Source organism: Peromyscus leucopus, chromosome 12, assembly GCF_004664715.2.
Source record: "Peromyscus leucopus breed LL Stock chromosome 12, UCI_PerLeu_2.1, whole genome shotgun sequence".
NCBI classification, from domain to species: domain Eukaryota; kingdom Metazoa; phylum Chordata; class Mammalia; order Rodentia; family Cricetidae; genus Peromyscus; species Peromyscus leucopus.
Genome location: NC_051073.1, coordinates 67,432,933 through 67,453,848, shown reverse-complemented (window position 1 = coordinate 67,453,848; position 20,916 = coordinate 67,432,933). Strand labels below are relative to the sequence as shown.

Below are 20,916 nucleotides of genomic sequence, written 5' to 3'. Positions count from 1 at the left end.
AAATAAAGTTTATGGCTTAAAGTAGCCAGCACACACACATACACACACATGCACACACACACACACACACACACACACACACACACACACTCGCGCGCACACACATACGTATTGTGTGTTGAGCCTCACTATGTAGCCCCAGCTTACATGTAGTCATGTAAGGCTAGCCAGCATTACAGACATGTGCTCACGCTGCTGCTTCCCACTTGCATACGGGTTCTGAGGATGGAAACACAGGTCTTCCAGCTTTCACGGCAAATGTTTACCCACAGGGCCAACTCTTTAGCCCACAAGTTAAGTGTCTGAAGCACTCTAATTAAATTTGTATTAATATGAAAAAAATCTGCCAGATACATATTATGAATTTAAAAGATGATAAGGTGGGGAGTGATAGGGAAAGCAAGCGAGGAACAGCCAGAGAGATCATAGCAAGGAAAAAAGTAACCTAGAATGTGGCCAGGTTGGGGAGGGTGGCCTGGAAAAAAACATCTCTTTGGTGATGTCAATGCCTTCCCTTCAAGGAATATCGGAAACACATCCATGTTTGAACCAATTTGGGGGTAATGACTCCACAACAAGCACCAAAGATGTGCACCGTGGCAAGACATCATAGTCTGACCAAGAAGACAGGAATAAACAGACTGGAGTTTGACTGTGTTAGGTGATTTGGGAAGGACTCAGAGAACTGGGTTTCCCTCTCCCTGGATGCTCCAAAGCAGAGGCCGGGGTGGGAGTGATCTATGGTTTATCTTAATAAGTCTTATCCAGAAGGCTTTGTTGGATGGGGGAGCAGTGACACTCGCCAGCCAGGACTGCAGAGTGGCTGCTTGGTAACTTCCACTGCATCCTTGTCTTGTCTGTGGGCAGACGTGAGTCCCAAGTGGGGTGGCTTTTATCTTCATCCATCCCGTCCCTGGGACCTTGTGTGATTGTGCCTGTGAATGGGTTTACAACCCACCCCCAACCACACAGCACAGCCTGCGAGGTACAGGGCTACCACTGCTGATCCCCACATGGCTTCTCAGCTGCAAACTGTCCTCTGCTTTTGTAATTCTGCCCCATGTGCTTTTATTTCCTTCTTAAAATAATGCTGAGAAGAAAGGGCTGAAGGAGACTCCAGGGGCCACCTCACTCCAAGACTGCTCAGACCTTTGGCTTCTTCACACTACACCAAGGGGCTTTGCCTGGCCCTCTCCCCTCTCTCCAGGTGGGCACAGCATGGATCCCACTCACCAGTCTGACCATGACACTAACTTAGCATGCAGCCCCTCTGCACAGACAGAGGGCACTTCATGTTTTTTTTTTTTTCAAAAAAATTAGAACAATGCATTTAGTTACATATCATCATCATTTTCTTTCCAGCATTTTTTAACCTCTTCAAATATATCTCCTATGATAACATATAGAACAGAATAATGAGACATTAAATTTTATGTAAAATATTCCTATTAATATCCTCCAAGCTGCAATTGTCTTTTTTTATAGCAGTGTTCCAACACAGTCCTGCATTTTTGTTATCATTACATTTGTAGTGATTCTTATCTGCCACTGCAGAAATAACCATTTGCTTTGCACTCAATTATATATAATTAGTCTTTTCTTCATGAACAAAAGAGCAGGTGTCTATCAGTTCTCTGAAGATGCCATGGTAAAGTTGGTTTGGACCTAATGAACCAAACAAAACATTTCTGGCAGATGCTTATAGTAACAAGAGTTTTTTTTTTTTTTCTTTTTCAAACAATAAACTGCTTTTACTCTCCACCCACACAGAATGGAGAAAGAAAAGGCATGTTAACAACTGAAAGGCTTATAATTTTTTTATTAAAAACATGAGAAGAATTTAAATATCTCTCTGGCAGTGTTTAGCCTTTTTTCATCTCCATTTATGGAAAAAATATAAAATTATTATTTCATCTAAAAATGAATAATTAATATTCATTTTATTAATATACATGGTAGGAGAGGGGTCAGGAGAAAGTTCAGTAATTGATGTACAAATGTTGTAACCCAGTATATAGCATTTTAAGCATGTCTGTCTTCTGGGTTTTGATAATTGTTCTGCTGTTCTGTGAAACAATGGTATTAGAGAAAACTCAGCGAAAAAAAAGGTGTTGGCTCTACTACTCTAATTTTTCTAAAGCCCAGAATTATTTAAAAATCCAAAGGTAGGGCTGGCTGGAGTGATGGCTCAGTGGTTAAGAGTGCTGGCTGCTCTTCCAAAAGATCTGGATTCCATCCCCAGCACCCAGATAGTGCTCACAATTATCTGTAACTGCACTCCCAAGGAATTCACCACCTTTGTTTGGCTTCTGGGGACATTGCACACATGTGGTTCACAGAGACACGTGCAGGCAAAACACCCATACACACAAAATAATAAAATAAAATTTTAAACAAGTAAAAGGTAAACTACTGGAAAACCTGTTTACAAGAAGACCCATCCAACCACCCAATTCCTAGAAAATGTCTACTATGCATGATAGACCATTGCAAATACAATAAAAGATCAAAACAAACTTCTTCACATAGGAGCTTACATTCTGGTGAATGAGATATAAATAAATAAATAAATAAATAAATAAATAAATAAATATCAAACAAACTTCTTCACATAGGAGCTTACATTCTGGTGAATGAGATATAAATAAATAAATAAATAAATAAATAAATAAATAAATAAATAAATATAGGTAGAGAGAGAAGAGAGAGAGAGAGAGAGAGAGAGAGAGATAACAAAACATATATGCTACATGGCAACAGAACTTAAAAGTAAGAATAAAATGGATACTAGTTTAGATCTAAAATATCGCCCAAAGCCCAATGTGTTTAAGGCATGGTCCACACACCATGGAATTATGGAGCATCCTTAATACACACATGACTTAGAAAAAGCAATTAAGTGTATTACCTATACAAACCTCATAACCATAATAAAATTGATGATAGAATGTAACATGTACATGATAATGCTGACTTATAAAAAAAAAAAAAAAGCTCAATAGATACCAAAAATATGAAGAGTGGTTTAAGCACATAAACAGAAATGGTTATTTTTAAAACTGTACGTGTGATGTACATTATGTTGGTAAACTGTCAGTGTTGTTTGAGCTCACTGAGAAGCTGGCTCTAGACGGGAGATTGTTCCCCAAGCTCAGAGCCCAAGCATGCAGCCCAAAGTGTCCTGCAAGTCCTCTTGCTGGAATAAGCTGCCCCCTCCTAACTCTGAGAGGGAAGAGAGAGAACAAGGCCATCCAAGAGTGTGAGCATCATGCCCCCTTGAGAAGAGCTGGAAGGAGAACCATCTCCAACAGAGGTTGCTATTGTTTGGCCCATATTGTAAAAGCTCCTATAAAGGGAAAGAAAAACCAGTTCACTCTTGGGCAGTCCGTCCATGGAGGGAAAACTCAATCCAGAACTCAAGTTTACTATTTCAACTTCCCAGTTTCTGTGGTATATTGTGGGCTACTGATTTGATGATGTCATCTCTCTGTTTCTATTGTTACTATTTGTTCTTTTTAGTAGCTTTTTTCTTACTTTATTATTGATAATCTCACAGAGGTAGACAAAGAAATATGATATCTCTAACCCCAGTTTTTCTCCCCAACTACTCCCATATCCCCACTCACCAACATGTATCCCTCCTACTTTTTTTTCCTCTTTCATTTGGAAGTTTCACCCAAGGTGACCCTTGCTATGCCATAGACTTACTCTTCCTAAAACCCAAACTGATTATTCCAATGAGGGAGGCCTTCCCAGTTGATTCCTGCTGGATGTTTTGATGGTATTTTGCTATATACATATGTATATATGTATATATGTTTTCATCTATCTATATAACTATCTCTATATTACTTGCTATTTTTCTTTTACTTTTACAGATTGCTATATGCTGAGTAAATCCACTCATTCAAAACCCAATGTATGGCTATAGTAGATCATTTTTAAATAAGTGAAGTCAAATTTGGGGGATTTATTACGCTTGATAACCAAGGGAAGCAGAATTTCTTCTTGAACAAGAGATATAAATGTGTTGAAATTTCAAATTAGCTTTTATACTGATATCCAAATGAACTTATATTAATCTTTAGATTTTGCACACCTAAGTTATTTTGATAATAATTTGTTAAAAGTATTCATAGTAGATCATCTTAACTTAAAAACAATGGTATTGATTTCTGAGTTCAAACCAGTTTCATAAGCATTTGATAGAACACACTATTGGTTATTCTCAATGTGTGTGTTGCATATGTATCAGGCATTCTGGTGCTACATGTTTTTCTGTATGCCTGAAGTATATGTGCATACATGTATGCATTTGTAGATAGGCATGGATTCAGGCATGGGATGGACCTAGCCTAAGAGTAAATCACTTCCAGTTACTTTCTGGCAACAGTGAAGGATTTGTGTGCTTGGACCCACCACTCTTTGTGACCCGCTCTCCTCTGAGTAGACAGTATTACACAGCTGCCTGGTTTCAGGCAGCATCCTGTAGAACAGAGAATGGCTGTTTGGCTTGCTTAGAGATGGAGTCTTCATCAGTTTATAATTTTTCATTTAAGTATTTTTGGATGCTTTCGTAGTTGTATACAATGAAATATCCCTCTTCTTCTCCTTCTGACCCCCTTTTTCTTCCAAACTGGTCCCCCTCTTACTTCTCTGTCCTTTTGGTGTGTCCCTCTTGTGGTCATGGCTGCTATGCGTTCATGTTTACCATGGTCTTCTCATCCAGAAGACAATATTTTGAAGTACTCCTCTACCTCTCTGAGTCCTCTAACAAAATGTCCCCAGGGGCTCGAGATGAGTGGTATAAATTGTGCCACTAATTTTTCCATTTACAAACCTCCCTGTGGGTGCTGTTGACAGGAAACGCTGCTACCATTATTCTCTCCAGTCACTTCGCGTGTGAAACATGAAACTGAGGTCCAGTGATAGCTCACAATTAACATGAGCCACACAGCTATGTAGTTCTCTGCTCCAGTTTGTAAGTGTGGCCCTCCTAATCAGACATTCAGGCGCAGATGCAATGGATGACAGTCATACACGGGGAGTATGGGTTCTCCATTCTTCTCGCCTGAATTGAAAACTTGAACCACTTAGAGAATGCATTCATAGAAACACAAATTAACAGTGCAAACCACAATAAAGCAATCAACTACTTGGCCACAAACTGAGAGAAAAGTGGAATGGGATTCTACATAACAAGATCTTTTCTTTACCGTAATTCATATTTTGTGATGTACAGTATTAAGTAAACAAAGAAAATTCAAAAGGGGTGGACAGGAAAGTCTCAATACTTTAAGAATTTTAAATCTTGCCTCAAACACTATTGTTAATTTAAGAGTTACAGCACCATAAAATATCTGGCTTCCTAAATTACCTTTTGAAGCATGAGGGGTTTTCAGTCTGACAAAATCACTTTCATCAGAATCACAAACCATTGGATGGGTATTTTGTGGACATTGACTCTGTGTCTCTGATTGTTTCCCTTTCTCTTTTGAGGCAAAACTTCATGTAGCTCAGGCTGCCCTTAAAGGCAGTAGAAAGCCTAAGATAACGCTGAACTTTTGCCCTTCCTACATGTTCTCTTTAAAGCTCAATTATACTCATGCACCCACCACACCGGGTCCATTCCTTGTACATCTAACACTACAGATCTAGCAGTAAACATGGACAAAATTATAAAAACAATATGGCACCCTGAGCAACTGTAGCACTAAGAATTTACCCCGAAACACCTGTATGATTGTGGGGAACTTGAAAATTATGAGAGCAGTTATTCTCACTTCTGAAGCATGTGTATTAGCTGTTTCCAAAGTACAAATACATTCTCTCGTGTCTTGATGAACTGTATTTCCTTCTTGGACTTGTCAACTCTAATGCTTAACAACCATTTCTGGGAGATTTTTTAAAAAATAATCTTTAATATTTGCAACTTTTATTTCAAATCTGTTTTTAAAGTCCACTGTAGTGGGTAGCCATTCCAGCTTTGATCTAGAAGTTCCAACCCCCATTGAGGCTTCAGTAACTGTCATGCCTACAAGGCTGAGCCAAGAGAGGACCCTGAAGACCTGAGATATGGATGCGCTGGCTCTCATAGTTCCTGGACCCTGGATGCTGGAGGTAGACCGAACAGAGTTCTCCAGAGAACACTGCTGGACTGCGCTATGTCTTTCCCAGACCCTGCAACCTACCTATCCCTTAATTTGTAAGTTACGCCACTAAATAAAGCTCCCTTTTAACTTCGTGGAGTGGCCTTAATAATTTCACCAAGAGTCCATGTTAGAGCTACCAGTCTTTATTAACTCATTCCTATTATATATACTGTGATTCATCATGATGATATTCAAATTTTGTCCTTAACCAAAATGAAAGAACATATACATACATGTTCAGTGCTTGCCTGTAGAAGTAACGTTTTCCACCAAAAAATATACTCTCTGAGAATTATAATTTGTTCATCACTTGGGTCCAAGATTTAAATATTACCTTATGCTGGAAGGTCTGTATTATTTCAATGAGTGTTTAGCTCCCTGACCCCCCCCAAAAAAAAATCCATTGAGAAGACATTTTCATCTAATGATTACTGGAAACTTTCCAGCATCCTACCTTCTCATTGAATATATAGCTCCTCTGATATAGTGCTTTATTTTCTGTAGAAAATGAGATAATAATGCTGCAAGAAGGATAACGGGGGAAGACTAGCTCCCTAATCATCAAATAGTCCAAAAAGCAGCACCGTGGCTGTGCTGCTGGACCACATATTCAATTTACACTGCATTGCAAGTAGCTGGTGTTCCTTACTGTAGTCGCTGTTTTCGTCCTTGGTCCCATCAATGGTACCATCTGGATGCATCTGCAGGAAATATCCCTGCTGGCTGAATAACCTTGTCACAATCCCTTTCAGCTGGGGTTCTGCAAGACAAGATGAAATAATTATTCGCTTTTTTATTTTGTTTATAAAAACGCACACTTGCAAGTTGTTAAAATACCTTCTATAAGTAAGTGCATAAATGCCCGTGTCATAAATATTGAAATTAGCATTTGGAATGTGGTTGTTTCTGGGTAATAACTATGCTGTTCTTCTTCCTCTGGTCAGAACCATAATACTTTGAAACAGTATGTCATGTGTTAGTAAATATTAAAACCAATTATGGTTAGAAACCCCAGACATGTTAAAAAGTGAATTCTTTCTCCTTCTTCAACAAACAGCGCCTTTCTGAAAGATGCCTGAGAGTTTGTGGTTATAGTCCAGCAAAGCTCATTTCTGCAGTACAAAGCAATACTCTAAGTCTCCTGATGTCATAATTGGGATCTGGAAGGCTTCTCATTTCTGGATGTCAAGTATCTGTCAGCAGTGCCTAGATTTTGAAATTCTGGTCAAGTTCTTCTGAAAAGAACTACAAATGAGAGCAAAACCATGAGAGAATGGGACCCTCACAGTTACTGACCCTTCACCACAGACAGGCCCAGCCAAACTCACTTCTCTAGTACAAAGCAAAACAGCAAAAACCTCAAGCAATAAACATTTCTTAAAAAAAAAAAAATTTAAACCATAAGTGGTCCTCACTTTTAAACATTTTACATAATTAAGTCATCACACCCCTTGGTATAGCACATGTGTATTTCTGTACATCAGCTGATACAAATATTTACAGCTTTTCCATTGTGGTGGCGCCTGTGGCAACAGACTGGTTTCTCCAGCATTGCCAACCTTTCATCTCTAGTGCTGGATGAAAATTATCTTAAGATATTTACAGCTCTAATTATTTCATAAAACAGAAGAAAAAAACAGAGAATGTGGTCTCTGGTGGTGGAGACTGAGGCAAAGCTGGAAACGACATAACTGAAGTTAAAGATGGTCTATGGCCATACCACCCTGAACACGCTTGCTCTCGTCTGAAGTTAAAGATGAAGAATGATGTCTGTGGAAGGACCATTTCTGAATGTGTCCCTGTCGGCCTCAACCTTTGTGTTTATTCAGTCAATACCAGTTAGGAGTTCACTTTTTGTTCCCTCTCTGGGAAAACATCAGGTAAACTGAACACTTTAATGATGTTTGGTTCTAACAGGAATCCAGTGTGTGACTTGGTGAGCATAATTGGAAATATAAGGCAATGCATGTGGCATCAAAGGTGTCCTAAGAAACAAAAGATACACTAAGAAAATTGAAAATGACCAACAAGTGATTAATACAGAAGTGAATTGGAAACCAGGCATTCTGGTTAATAACAATGCATTCTCCTGAACTAAATTAAATGCTTTCAGTTTGTTGATCTAAATTTCCTTGTGGATACAATCTGTAAGTTAAACTAAGTGTGCCTTAGGTCACTTCTATGATTTGCTTCTTGTCACATTAGAGTCGTCTGCTCTTAGTGGTGACAGGATTTGTCCTCAACGCTTGTCCTCCATGGACCCACTGAACCCGGCATGCATACCATGGCTATGTTGAAGAAACACACAGGTACATAACAAACAACTGTGTCCATCTTCAATGAGGCTGCATGGCTGGGTAATGCAATGAGGCAAGACTTCCGGTATGGCCCACTCAGCTCCAGCTATGCATGGAGACATAAGACCCCTCTGAGAGGCCCAGCTTCCATGGTGTGCCAAGCAAACAATGTAACAGCGGAGTCTCAGGTTTCTCATCTGGTTTTAAAAAAAATTCTACTCATACTATAGCCACTGAGAACTTCAAATGAATAAGTTGGTGACTGTATGAACTATAAGACTACACAAATCTATAAATCCTAATTAGTGCATAGAGTTTCAACTATGAAAATGAAGGAAGCCGTAGTGCAGACCCCATGCCTCCTGGGTCTGTGGCGGTAAAATACTGATTGAACTTGTGAAGGAACAATGCAAAGAGCAGCCTGAGAATAGAGAGAGAGACAGAAAGCAAAAAGCCATGTCTTTCTGGCAAGCTTGGGGTCACTTTAAGAAGTCCTGTCCTCTTTGGCAATGAGATGCATGGCAGCCTACTCATTAAAGCCTGCAAATTATTGTTTGTTTTCCCCATGCTTCTCTTCTGCACCTGCAATTAGACACTGTTTTTTGTCATGGTGAAGTTATCCCCCTGTTGGGACTTTGGGAATTCAGGTTGGTAAGTCTTGTTCAGAGTAATGAGCGCTAGACCTTTACACCACCTCCCTGTGCCAAGAGCAGTGAGGAGTCAGATGTGGATCTGAGTCTTAATTACATGATGATCTAGAGACACAAATGTCCTGCACCACAGAGATTTCCCAGGAGGCCAGCACATCTACTGAGCATGCCCAGAGCCCAATGCCAGCGACTGTGAGCTGTGCAGCCCAACTGTAGAACAGTGCCCCATTCTGTTCTCTTAATCTCTACCAGTCTTTCTAGGTTCCTGCCAATGGAGGCCTTCCAGAGAAGCTGGCCAATAGAGTGAGGGACCTGTGTTGAGGAGGGGAGTATCTTGCTATATTTGAAAGAAATGCTAACTACCTAAGCCCACCTTTGGCATATAAAACATCCTGTTCATATTAAAAACATACATGTTCTTTGTCAGTCTCTGCTAAGAGATTGGAGAAAAAAAAGCCTGTGCTATCCTCAGGAAACACCTAGGCTAATGCAAGAAACATAAATTATACTAGTGTCAAGGGAGGAGCCACTAAATGAGTTAAGCAACATGGCATGATGCCCCCCAGAAGCAAGGACTAATTCTGTCTACATTAGACAAAGATACCACTGCCACATAAGGAATGAGCAAGATCCTCTCCCCCAAGTATATGTGTATTCCTATGCATAGGAATGCATGTGTATATATGTGAACGTATTTTCACATGTATGGAAGCATGTGGCGGGGAGGAGATAGGTAGGTAGGTAGGTAGGTAGATAGATAGATAGATAGATAGATAGATAGATAGATAGATAGATAGATAGATAGATAGACAGATAGATAGACAGAAAACAGACAGACAGTAGTAAGGAGGCCAGAGGACAAGTATTGTTTCTCAGGCACTACCTGCCTCCACCTTTTCTTGAGACAGGGACTCTCACAGGCCCTGCTAAGCAGCCTAGGCTAGCCAGCTTATGAGCTCCAGGAATCCACCTGTGTCTACCTCTCCAGTGCTGAGACTGTGAGTGCATGCTACCACACTCAGAATTTTCTACTCAGGCTCTGGGGCTGAGCCATCTCCACAGCCTATGAATAGAAGTTCATCTGAAAAGACAAAACAAATAACAAAACCAAAGGATAAACAGAGGCATTCCAAAGAGAAAGCACAGCAAGCAGACTCTGCCAATGAGTCTGGTACAGAGACAACATGGAGTGTAAGTTTTCAAATGCTGACATGCTAGTTAGTGTGTCCTACAAGTGTTTACAGATCAAGAGTAAATGTAATAAAATAGTGCAATTCAATGAGACATCTAAATAAATTTTATTAGATTCTTTATGATTTAAACAACTTTTAGATTGAGAAGCATTTTATTCTATTTTTTTTTTCTATTTTCTAGTGAACTGGTGGCTAAATTATTTGATGGTGGTGGAGGAGTTAGTTTGCTACGTTTTATGCTCTAAAGAGAAGTGGTAATACTGCAAGCATTTCCCTCAAATCCATTTCCTCCTTTTCCTGGGCACCCAGCTCGACCATATGTCCTAGCCTCCCTTGCAATTAGGTTTGGCAGATGAAAGAGTGTCATATGGAATGTGAGTGGAAGTGATATGTGCCATTTTCAGGCCAAGGCTTTCAAAAGCAAACATTCTCTTCCATGTTCTCTCTGGATTAAGACGGCTAAGCCCTGGGGGATGCTGGAGCAATGGAATGGAAGAATGCTGTGCCCTGAATAACCAGTAGAGAAGAGAAAATAGCTCTCAGAGATACCCACCTTGGGCAATGAGGTAAATAACAAACAAATTTCCATTGGCTCAGTATGGTAGCTTTCTTCTAATGAGAACAATATGGAGAGGAAAGGAGGGAGGGGATTTACCAAAACACGACAAACCTCTACCTCAGCCAGATCACCAAGGAGAACACCAACAGTAATAAACCATGATGTTGCCGTGTATCCTTGGTATAATCAGTCAAGATGGCACGTTACCTTTGTGACTTTCCATCAAAAATGCATAACTTCTCACTGTGAGAGAGACACAAGGCAAATCTCAACCAACTGGTACACAAAACTCGGTTCAAAACTGTCAAGGTCATCATCCACGAAAAGGAAACAGGAAATATCACAGACAAGACTAGAGGAACACATAGGGATGTGAACACTAAATGGAATGTGGTATTTCGGGGCTGAAAAGCCAAAACAATAGGCTTAAAATGAAGAATGAGAGAGGCATGGTGGCCCACAGTGGCAGAGCTTGGTGGGCTGAGGCAGGGACATCACAAGTGTTAGGTGATTCTGCTTTAAAATAAAAATTTTATTTTATAGATAGAAAGAAAAATTAATAAAAAGAATAAGGGAAGGAAGGAGAAATGAAGGTGTGAAAAGGGAAAAAGTTAGGAACAAAGTTTAGATTTCAGTTTATCATAATGTATCAAAATTAATTCTTTATAGTGACAAATGTCTCAGAATAATGTAGGACATTAATAAGGAAAATGGGTATAAACAATACAGAAACTATTATTTTAACTATTCAATCAAAAACTATTACAGAAATAACCAGGTATGGAGTGCATATCTATAATCCCAGCATTTGGGAGGCAGAAACAGGAAGATCAGGAGTTCAGCCAGCCTCATAATGAATTCAGAAGCCATCCTGAGCTACATGAGACTCTGCCTTAAAAAGGAAGGAAGGGAGGGAGGGAGGGAGGGTAGGGAGGGAGGTAGGAATGAGGAAAGAAAGAAAAGAGAAAGAGAAAGGAAGCTGAAATTCTATTATCAAATACACAAATAGATTATCACAGTAGAAATTATAGAAAATGAAGAAAAGAAAGTCTTTCTCTGAATCCTCTAAGGGACTGAGTGAGGACAGAGGTACAGGGTAGATAGGATTCCATGCAGAGGACCCCATGCTTCAGGGTAATAGGTTGATTTCAACAGAATGTTTAGATTCAGGGATACTCAGAAAAGATGATACTTGAGGAAGCTTTCTAGATAGTCCAAATGGCTTGACAAGCAATGCCATTGTGCAGTGGTCTAGGCGCACAGAGGAACCAGGAGTGGAGATGGAGCCCGAGAACCCGGTCATACAGTTTAGGATGGAGAGCAGACTGTAGGGAACAGAACACGTCTTAGAAACAGGAACCTGTGGCATCCGGTGCCTTCTTCATCAATCACTTCCTGTTCTGTTCTCAGTTCTTTGAACAGTATGTATACTACTGTAGCCCAGTCTGTGTAGCCCAGGCAGATCTCAAATTCGAGCAATAAGCCTGTCTCGGTTTCCATAGTGATAGGCTTACAGGTGTGAGTCCCCACTGGCAGATCTTAGGTCATGTTCAAAAACAAAGCTAACTAAGCAATGAACAAATTGAGGCTCAGAGCAAATGTACTTTTTTGCCAAGGCCACCCAATTGGCACACGGATGAGTGGCCATAAAAATTCATTTTCTATCTAAACAGCATCCTCTTCTTTACAAAGAGCAGACAAAACTTAGTGCTTATCTTGAGCAAGCAGTGGGCAGGAAGAGCTAGAGGGCATCAAGAAGAAAAGGAGGTTGAGGAGGAGAGCCATGAAAGCAGGGGGATGGGAAACTGTCTACCTGTGCATTAGTTACTAGAGTCCAAGTCGGTCACTGGAAAGTAAAACAAAGGATGTTTGACCCACATAGTATTGTATAAGTTTCTTCTTTTAATGGCTCAAATAAAAACATTCCATAGACCATGTTTAATTTATTTCACTGTTTATCTGTAAGCATTTGTTGAGACCAGGTAAGAATTTGAGAATGAGGGTGGGGTAAAGAAATGAAGGAGACTGTGCATATACTGGGCATCCATACTTGGACACTAAAATTAGGTTGTATATCTATGGGACCAACTTATCAATGTCATCCCACAAATTAGCTAATATGCTTGCAGGTAAACTCTACTCAAGTTAAAACCAAATGAAACATATGACCATGATGCAGATGTGAGGCGGACTGATGCTGGAGCCTTAACCGTTCTTGTTTTCATCCAAGAGGCCACACTTTGAGGCTGTTTCCCTGGTAGCACTCATCTGCACTGTGATTCCTCTAAGCCTGCATTTACCGCTGACAACATGTGACTATGTCACTTATTCTCTTCCCATTTTACAGGGACGATTACAGATGTCCACTAAGGATGTAACTCTTAGCCCAGGTTCCAGAGCTGTAAAGGATGAAATGGGTTATGCTCATGGGACGAGGGTCCCACCACTCTCTAGTACTGTTGAGTAGGTTGTTTTAAAAGGGGCACAGGAAAACGGCCACACATCCAGAAGAAAGCAAATAAAGAGTATTCGAAGGACTATTTGGTGTGAAGTCTGGCTGAGTGCGTAGTCTACGCTGATGTCTGTTCCCTGAAGAAGCAGGGAACTGGAGGACATCTGGACTGCCTCCATATTCCAGAAAGCAGACACAAATAATAAGGAACCAATTTGGTGAGCACCCCCATAGGGTCAGCACTAGAGACAATGAGTGGGAGCTATAGCAAAGGAGGTTAAAAGGATGCTCTGTAAATTGTCTTCAAAGAGAACAGATTGTGCAAGGAAAGAATGTTTTCTACCACCAGGCAGGAAGATGCAGGAAAACTACAGGTCAGAACCCTGTGAAGGGCATGAGCAGCTTCAAAGGATGAGACACTCTGAGTGACAGTGCTTCTGGATTCTGATGGCACCGGGAAGTTTGGTATGAACCAATGGCTGCTAAATACAATTTCCCTTCTCTGTTCTCTTAGCTTGTGCTTTCAGCAGGGAACTGAAAAAAAAAAAAAAACCATTTAGTTGGAAGCTAAAAATGCAAATTTATTTGATAAGGATAACAGGCACACATACAATCAGTTGGTGGTTTGCAAGCAGGCCTAGCTGTATTATGGTTTAATACTGCCCACTTAAAGGCACTGAGATTGCAGAGGCTGTTAAATGAGTTTTGTCAAGTGTTTCTGGGGCCTTCCATCCCTGCAGATTTCAAAATTAGACTGTGGGGTCTGGAGGTTATTCATAAGAAGCAAAAGTGACCACCAGTCATAACTAAAGGGTATACAAGAGGATATGTTTACAAATCATAAATCGAAATACCAGATAAATAAATCAGAAATGGAAGACAGCATAGCTCTTGAAAAAGAATAGAACTCATCTGGACACAGTGCAGAAAAAAAAATTGCTATGGTTATTCATTAAAAATGCATGCTCTTTAGTAAAAAGAGAAGCAGCCCGGAGGCCCCTCATCCACTCCACAGAACACTGCAGTGAACAGGCAAAAGGAGCATCTTCAAGAGCTAAGGCATGAAACTGACAATGTGTCATTGCAGACTGGCAGGATCTGCTCCAAAGCTGAGAGAGAGCCACTTCCTGTCAGGAGTCCCTAGCTCCCCATGAGTGAAACAAGGCCGTGGATGCTATCAGGGATTACCTACCATGGGACATGGATGTCCCCACAAAGCGTGAGTAATTAAATGTATGCTCAGAATTTACATGTGAATCCATTCTTTCCTTCAACTAGTACTAATGGCACATTTCACACACACACACACACACACACACACACACACACACACACGTAAAAATATTCTCAATATAGTAAATTTTAAGCAATTATTTGACATTATAAACCATGGAACAGAAGCTTAGAAGACACCACCTCAATCAATCCAAGTTCATCAAACAGAGGAGAAAACATGAAACATACAGCCTCCTAAGAAATAGGGAAAAGAAACAGATAAACACATCTTTAATTGGGATTTGGTAGAAGCGCTATAATTAAAAAATAAGATGATAGAAAAGGACTTCACATACCAGAGAGGAATGTGCTATGATGAACAGTTAAGAAAATGAATCATATACACCTGAGTGAAGAGCCAGAGAAAGTTAGCATGGAGCATCTCTGGGCTACAAACAGTATTTCTAAACTTGAAAGGCTTGGCCCCAATCAGATGAGATTAGAGGCTCAGTGAAGAGTCAGCCTTTCTCTATGGTAAGAGTGCACAAACCACAGCCCTGTCACTGTGAATGTTGTTGATAAACTTTATTGGCACACAGCCATGCTTGGTCATCATTTTCCATAACTGCTTTTATACTCCAACCAGAGATGAACACTTGCAACCATGATCTTAAAGTCTGCAAAGCCAAACATACTATGAGATCTGTGCACAGAGTTTGCTAACATTTGTTTCACAAACCTTGTTTCTATAATTCTCTTTGCCCTAAATCCATGGCCTCTGCCTTCCGCTTAACTTGGACTCCTCATCAGGAAGACCTCCCACAACGTTTTTTTTTCTGATGCCCTGAAGCAAAATCCATCCTCTTTCTCAACTTTCCCTCTTACACAGACTAGCAGAGGACTCACTGCAGGGTTAGAGTCCCTTGCTAACATCTCTCTCTGTAGACTCACTATGATCATCTCAAGGGCAGGAACGTTAAATCATTCAGTACTCCAGCCCAACTTAAAGACAGTAACAGGCGCAAGGCGAGTGGATAGTGTTCAAACATTGAATGAGTAAGTTATAGCTGGCATTTTCCACTCTCACCTGTGACTTTCAGAGGAGCTCATTTGTAAGAAAGAGCCGTTCACACCCCTTTGTACAATGCCTCCAGCCTTCACACCACACTGTCTGACAGGCACAGCAGCAGCCTCCATAAACTGCAGGGTCTCCAAAGCATGGGGCTGCCTCACACTTCAACGGGAATCAAGTGACCTTGAGGCAGGCTACCCTTAACCTTCATGCTGCCTCAAAGCTACCTGGAAAGAAACACCCTGCTTTTCCACAGTGTCCTTTGGCTGAAGCAGTCTGAGCTGAGGAAGACGGCAAGGTGGAAAGCTGACCGAGGATGTAAAACCTCAATAGAGATGAGATTTTTTGTAGTGAACCCGGTTTCATTCCTCATAGCACATCCCCCCTTCCTCCGACATCCTTCCCTTTAATGTGCTCATGAAAGTTTAAAATAACTCAAACACCATTTACTGACTTCCGACAAGCGTGAGGTGCCCAGTACAAAGATGAGCAAGAAGCATTTCCTGCCTCGAAGGCACCCACGGCTCATCAGGGAGGCACACAAAACCAATCATTCCACCAGCGAACATGAAAAGTGCTGTCACACATAACAAATAAAATGCCACCGAGATTCACAGAGTGAGGAGGCTAATTTTACCGGGGATGGCGGGTTGTGAGACAAAAGGCAGTTAAGAAAGACTCTGAATAGGAAATCCCATTTTAGATGGCCTTGAATAGGTAAGAGGATTTTTGCTTCTGGCAGGAGCAAGCATGCACTTAACATGAAGAAAGGCTCCAAAGGTAAATGTGTGGTCAGCATGTGGGGAGATAACTCAGGGGTGCAAATATGGCTGGAGGGGACAGTGGAGAGAGCACAGGGTCCAGAACATCACACGGTCTGTAAACAACCCTAATGCTTTAAGCAAAGAAGTTTTATTTCATCCTTTAAACAAGAGATCGACATCATTTTTACTGTGTGTCCTATGTTCAAAAACTTAATCTACGTCTTCTATATCTGTATACTTATTTATAGCCACATGCATGTATGTCTCTCCAAACTGTGTATATGTGATGAGTCAAAGAATACATTTTAAAATACATCAGTACTAGTCATAAAAACAAAAATCTTTCCACATGCTGAAGGGCTATTCTGCTCCCAACTCTTTGAGGAGCATTGCTTCAGGCCACAGAAATACTTTTTTTTTTTTAAGTCAGGGGATAAAGTGAAGTTTTTGTTGTTGTTGTTTTGTTTGTTTGCTTGTTTGTTTGTTTGTTTGTTAGAAGAAGGCTGCATTTAGGTACTGTGCTATGGTGGTCGTGGCAACCAAGAAGGAAGTTATTCCATATCATAAGGGCCCTAATGGAAGCAAAGATGTCCACGAAGACCTCGTCTTACTGAGACAGTCATGTTTATGCTTTAAAGGGCCAAGGAATGGCAGGTCTCGTGAGGTCTCCCTCAGCTGCTGAAAGATGCCAAACTATCTCTCCCCAAGGTAAAATCCACCTCAACTTCCAAGAGACCCAAGGGAGCCTGTGGGTAATGGAAGCTTGAGGAAGCCATTTCCAGCAAGAGAAATAATGATTTCTTGCTTCCTTGGGATCTGGGTTCAGACAGGGTAGTCCGATTATGGTAATCTCACCAGTACACAGTCCCTTGATTTTCTCAGATGACCCTCCAGAAAGGTAGACCTTGAATGAACATGGCTTCCACAACAGTTCACAATTGATACTGAGGTTCTGGAGAACACAGGTCACCAGATAATCCAAACCTGAAGATGAACCAAGACTCAAGAGTTGAGATCTGGAAGAACCATGTGAGCAGGAGGAGCTAATTCAAGGCTTACTTTACAATTGAAGAAGCACAAAGAAGAGAAGCCATGATGGAAGAACTATCCTTTAATCCCTGGAGTCAGAGTTCTCTAACCTGCACGGTTACCTCTTTGTCTTCTACTCCTGAAAATGAAAAGCATTTTTCATATCTCCCCTGAAAGATCCCTGGACTTTTCTAAAACTGCCCAAGCAGAATCCAAGAAGCTATTTCATTTCCTCAAGCACAGGCATACTTTGCTTCTTGTGTAATTGATATAATGACCAGGACCTACTTCAGAAGGCCTTCCTAGGGATTTAAGAGTGATTGATATAGTACACAGCTAGGAGGTAGCCATGCTTATAAGGCAGATTAAACTCTGAGATATAGTCAATACAAATAAACCCATGGTTAGGAACATAAAAATGGGCAAAATCTGAGTTGCATGTAAAGATAGCAAATGTCCCATATTCAGCACCACCAGGCACTTTATGTGGATAATAACATTGTGTTCTTATGGAAATAATCACGTAAGCTAGGTATCAACAGTGAGTGTATAACTGTATGTATTTTTAAAGAAACTGGGAAGGTTAGAAACTAAAGCTAAGTCCCCGAGTTATAACAACCAGACATACGCTTGCAGGATGATCTCTTTACTAAACACATCTTCTCCTCACTGATCACAAATTGTCTTTCCAAGTATAATATGCCAATTTAGTCTCTCTCCTCCCTTAACTGCAATCAGCCTAGGAAAGGAAAAGGCCAGAAGTAAATGGGGAACATTAATCTGAAGTTGAAAACATCTTTTGGCCTCTTGGCACAAACACAATCAAATGAAAAGGGAAGGAATATAGACACCTCCATGCACACACAAAGCATTCTATAATTGGCCTGGAAAAAAATCTGTTACTTGTTACTCTTAAACTTCTTCTTCTCCTCACAGACACCAGAAATAAATGAGCAGTATGCATTATCTGGGAGAGGCGATACTTGACAAAGTTGCCTGACATCATAGTTCATGTACAAATGTTGAACCTCCCCCAGACTGCCCAGCATTCCAAATGAGAAAATCCAGAGAACTCTATTACATCCCCCAGATCCAAATTACCTACATGTAAAATGATACTGTGACAAAATATGATTTTTTCTACCCCCTCCCTTTTATTTTAACCAAAATCTCCAGTTGATTGAACCAGTTGGGTGATAATAATAACTTCCTGTAATACACGGTCAGGCAGTTGTAGTTACCATCCATCAGCCATGAGGATACGTACAGCAGGCTCTGCTCTGGCAAGTTCAGAACAAGAAGTGTCCACAGCGAGTTGCATGGGCCACAGGCTTGCAGACCTCTTGGCTGATCCAAAATGCCACCTCTATTGCCGATCCTACCACTTCTGTCTGCTCTATCACAGGACACTGACCACTTCATTACTAACACTCTGTCTAAACCACAGTTAAAGTAATATTTTACAATATAAATTGTAAAATGCCACTCTCCTGCCAACTCCCTTTAATAGCTTCCTGTTTCACTTACAATAAAGCAGCAAACCCTCACCAGAGCCTGGAGAACTTCACACCATCTGGCTCCTCCCACCGTCCCATCAGTATCTCAATTCACTCTGCCTAGCTCACTAGGCTCTGGGCATACACCCTTCTCTTTCGTCAGACCCAGGCATCTCTGTTCAAGGGCTCCCTTTTGCCTGGATTTATTTCCTCTTGTGATAAGTACCAGTCATTCCACAGATCCCTTGCTCACTCCTTCAGTCTAAAATTACCTCCATATTCATATTACACATCAGCACAGTTTTTTTTCCCTTCCTGAGAGATTGGTAGATAATTTCCATGTATTGTTTAACATCTACCTCTATACCTAGACTGTAGCATCCATAAAGGTGAATGAAACCTTGTTTAGACATCAGAATATGCCCAGTATTTAAATGAATGATTATCAACACCACTTAGTAAGGAAAGTTCTTTAATGAATTGATTGATCTCCTCTCTCTGGGCTTCAGGTTCCATCTATAAGATGACAGGATTGGGAAAGTTCAGTAGCTGCAAAGATAGGCTCCAAGAAACACAAAGAATTCAAATGTAGGAACAGATACATGCAAGCCATTTGTAGCAAGGTAGAACTGAAGGTAGAGAAAACGTTTTTAATAGATGAATAGCATCTTTCAGCACTGTAAGTTAGGAAAAATTTAAAACTTTCCAATTGAATTATAAGTGCTACGCACTGAGTGGGTGAAAACAACTGATTTTTTTTTTATAATACAGCACACAGAAAGGAACTGTAACTATTTATCAGTGTGAACAGCACATTTGAGATGTACATGTTTATGGGGGGGGGCTACATTCCACATACACTGGGGAAGCTCTCAGGATCAAGTCGAACATAGGTACAAGCAACTGTCACCGTAACTGCAAATTTAGAACCATGACATGGACTGTAAGATCTCATGAAGAAACGAAAATCAAGACGATGCTTTCCAGAGTAGCTGATCTGGCTGCAGGTGGTCTGAGAACTCACTTCTCTCATAGGAAACTACAAGAAGCACAGTTTAGGGTCCCATGTAGCACTGGTTCATGGGAGGACACCTGCCAAATCTTCTCAGCCCAGAGGTGGAGGACAGTGAGCCTTCAATACCCATCATCCCATTATCTATTTTTTAAAATTGTAAGCACTTTTGCATTTATATGGCACATACACCACTAAGAACCATAAACAGGAACTCGAAAGACGATTCTGTTCAGCAGCACTTACTGACCTTGTAGATGACGTAGATTCAGTTCCTAGTACCCACATTGTGGCTCACAACCATCTGTAACTCCAGTCCCAGGGGAATCTGACACCCTCTTCTGGCCTTCACAGGCCAGGCTTCTGTGATACGTATAACACACACACACACACACACACACACACACACAACACACACACACTCAGGTGTACGCATACACATAAAATAAATATTTTTAAAAAGAAAAACATTAAAATATGGGTTGAATTTAATGTTTCACAGAATCAAAACTAGGAAGAAAACCTATTTATTTGATATTTTAAAACCTGCTTTTTTGCTCAAGTCAAAAGAAACCTGGTTTGATTTTAGAATGTTGGGTTTTTTTTCCTCCAAAATCAAAAGGCCCCTTACAAGTGTGTATCCACATAATCAATTCTGCCTCGGGATCCTCCTTCTTGTCATAAATGGAAAATCAATTAGCGATAATGCTCATGAAATCTTTTCTTTTAATTATGATATTGACTGCCTAACAACTTCTTGATGTGCCGTGTAACAGTTTGATCTGTGGTTGTCATTTTTATTTGCTGAGGATTGGCTTAATTATAACTTTCAGATTTATAATAATCTTAACCTATCCACAACTATTTCCTTTCCCTACACTCTGTTTTATCATGAACTATTTTTGGCATGCAGAAAGTGCACCACTAGCAACTAAGGGTGTCCTGAAGCTACCACATTTTATAAGTAGAGGGCTTGAGACTATGGGTTCAGTGTGGCCCTATGGTCTAGAGAGGAGGCTCCTACC

General features: G+C 40.6%; 1 protein-coding gene across 5 annotated transcripts in view; it reads right to left on the bottom strand.

The window, feature by feature from the left end:
* The window catches only part of Fgf12 (fibroblast growth factor 12), a 533,778-nt gene that overhangs the window by 205,678 nt on the left and 307,184 nt on the right, over window positions 1–20,916 (bottom strand). For 4 of the 5 annotated variants that reach the window (XM_028890065.2, XM_028890064.2, XM_028890068.2 and 1 more), the window contains one exon: window positions 6,802–6,912. In XM_028890065.2, the coding sequence (XP_028745898.1) occupies window positions 6,802–6,912 (111 nt within the window). Of the gene's footprint in view, window positions 1–4,840; window positions 5,041–6,801; window positions 6,913–20,916 lie in introns of those variants that run through there. The other variant, XM_028890067.2, reaches the window with a different exon arrangement.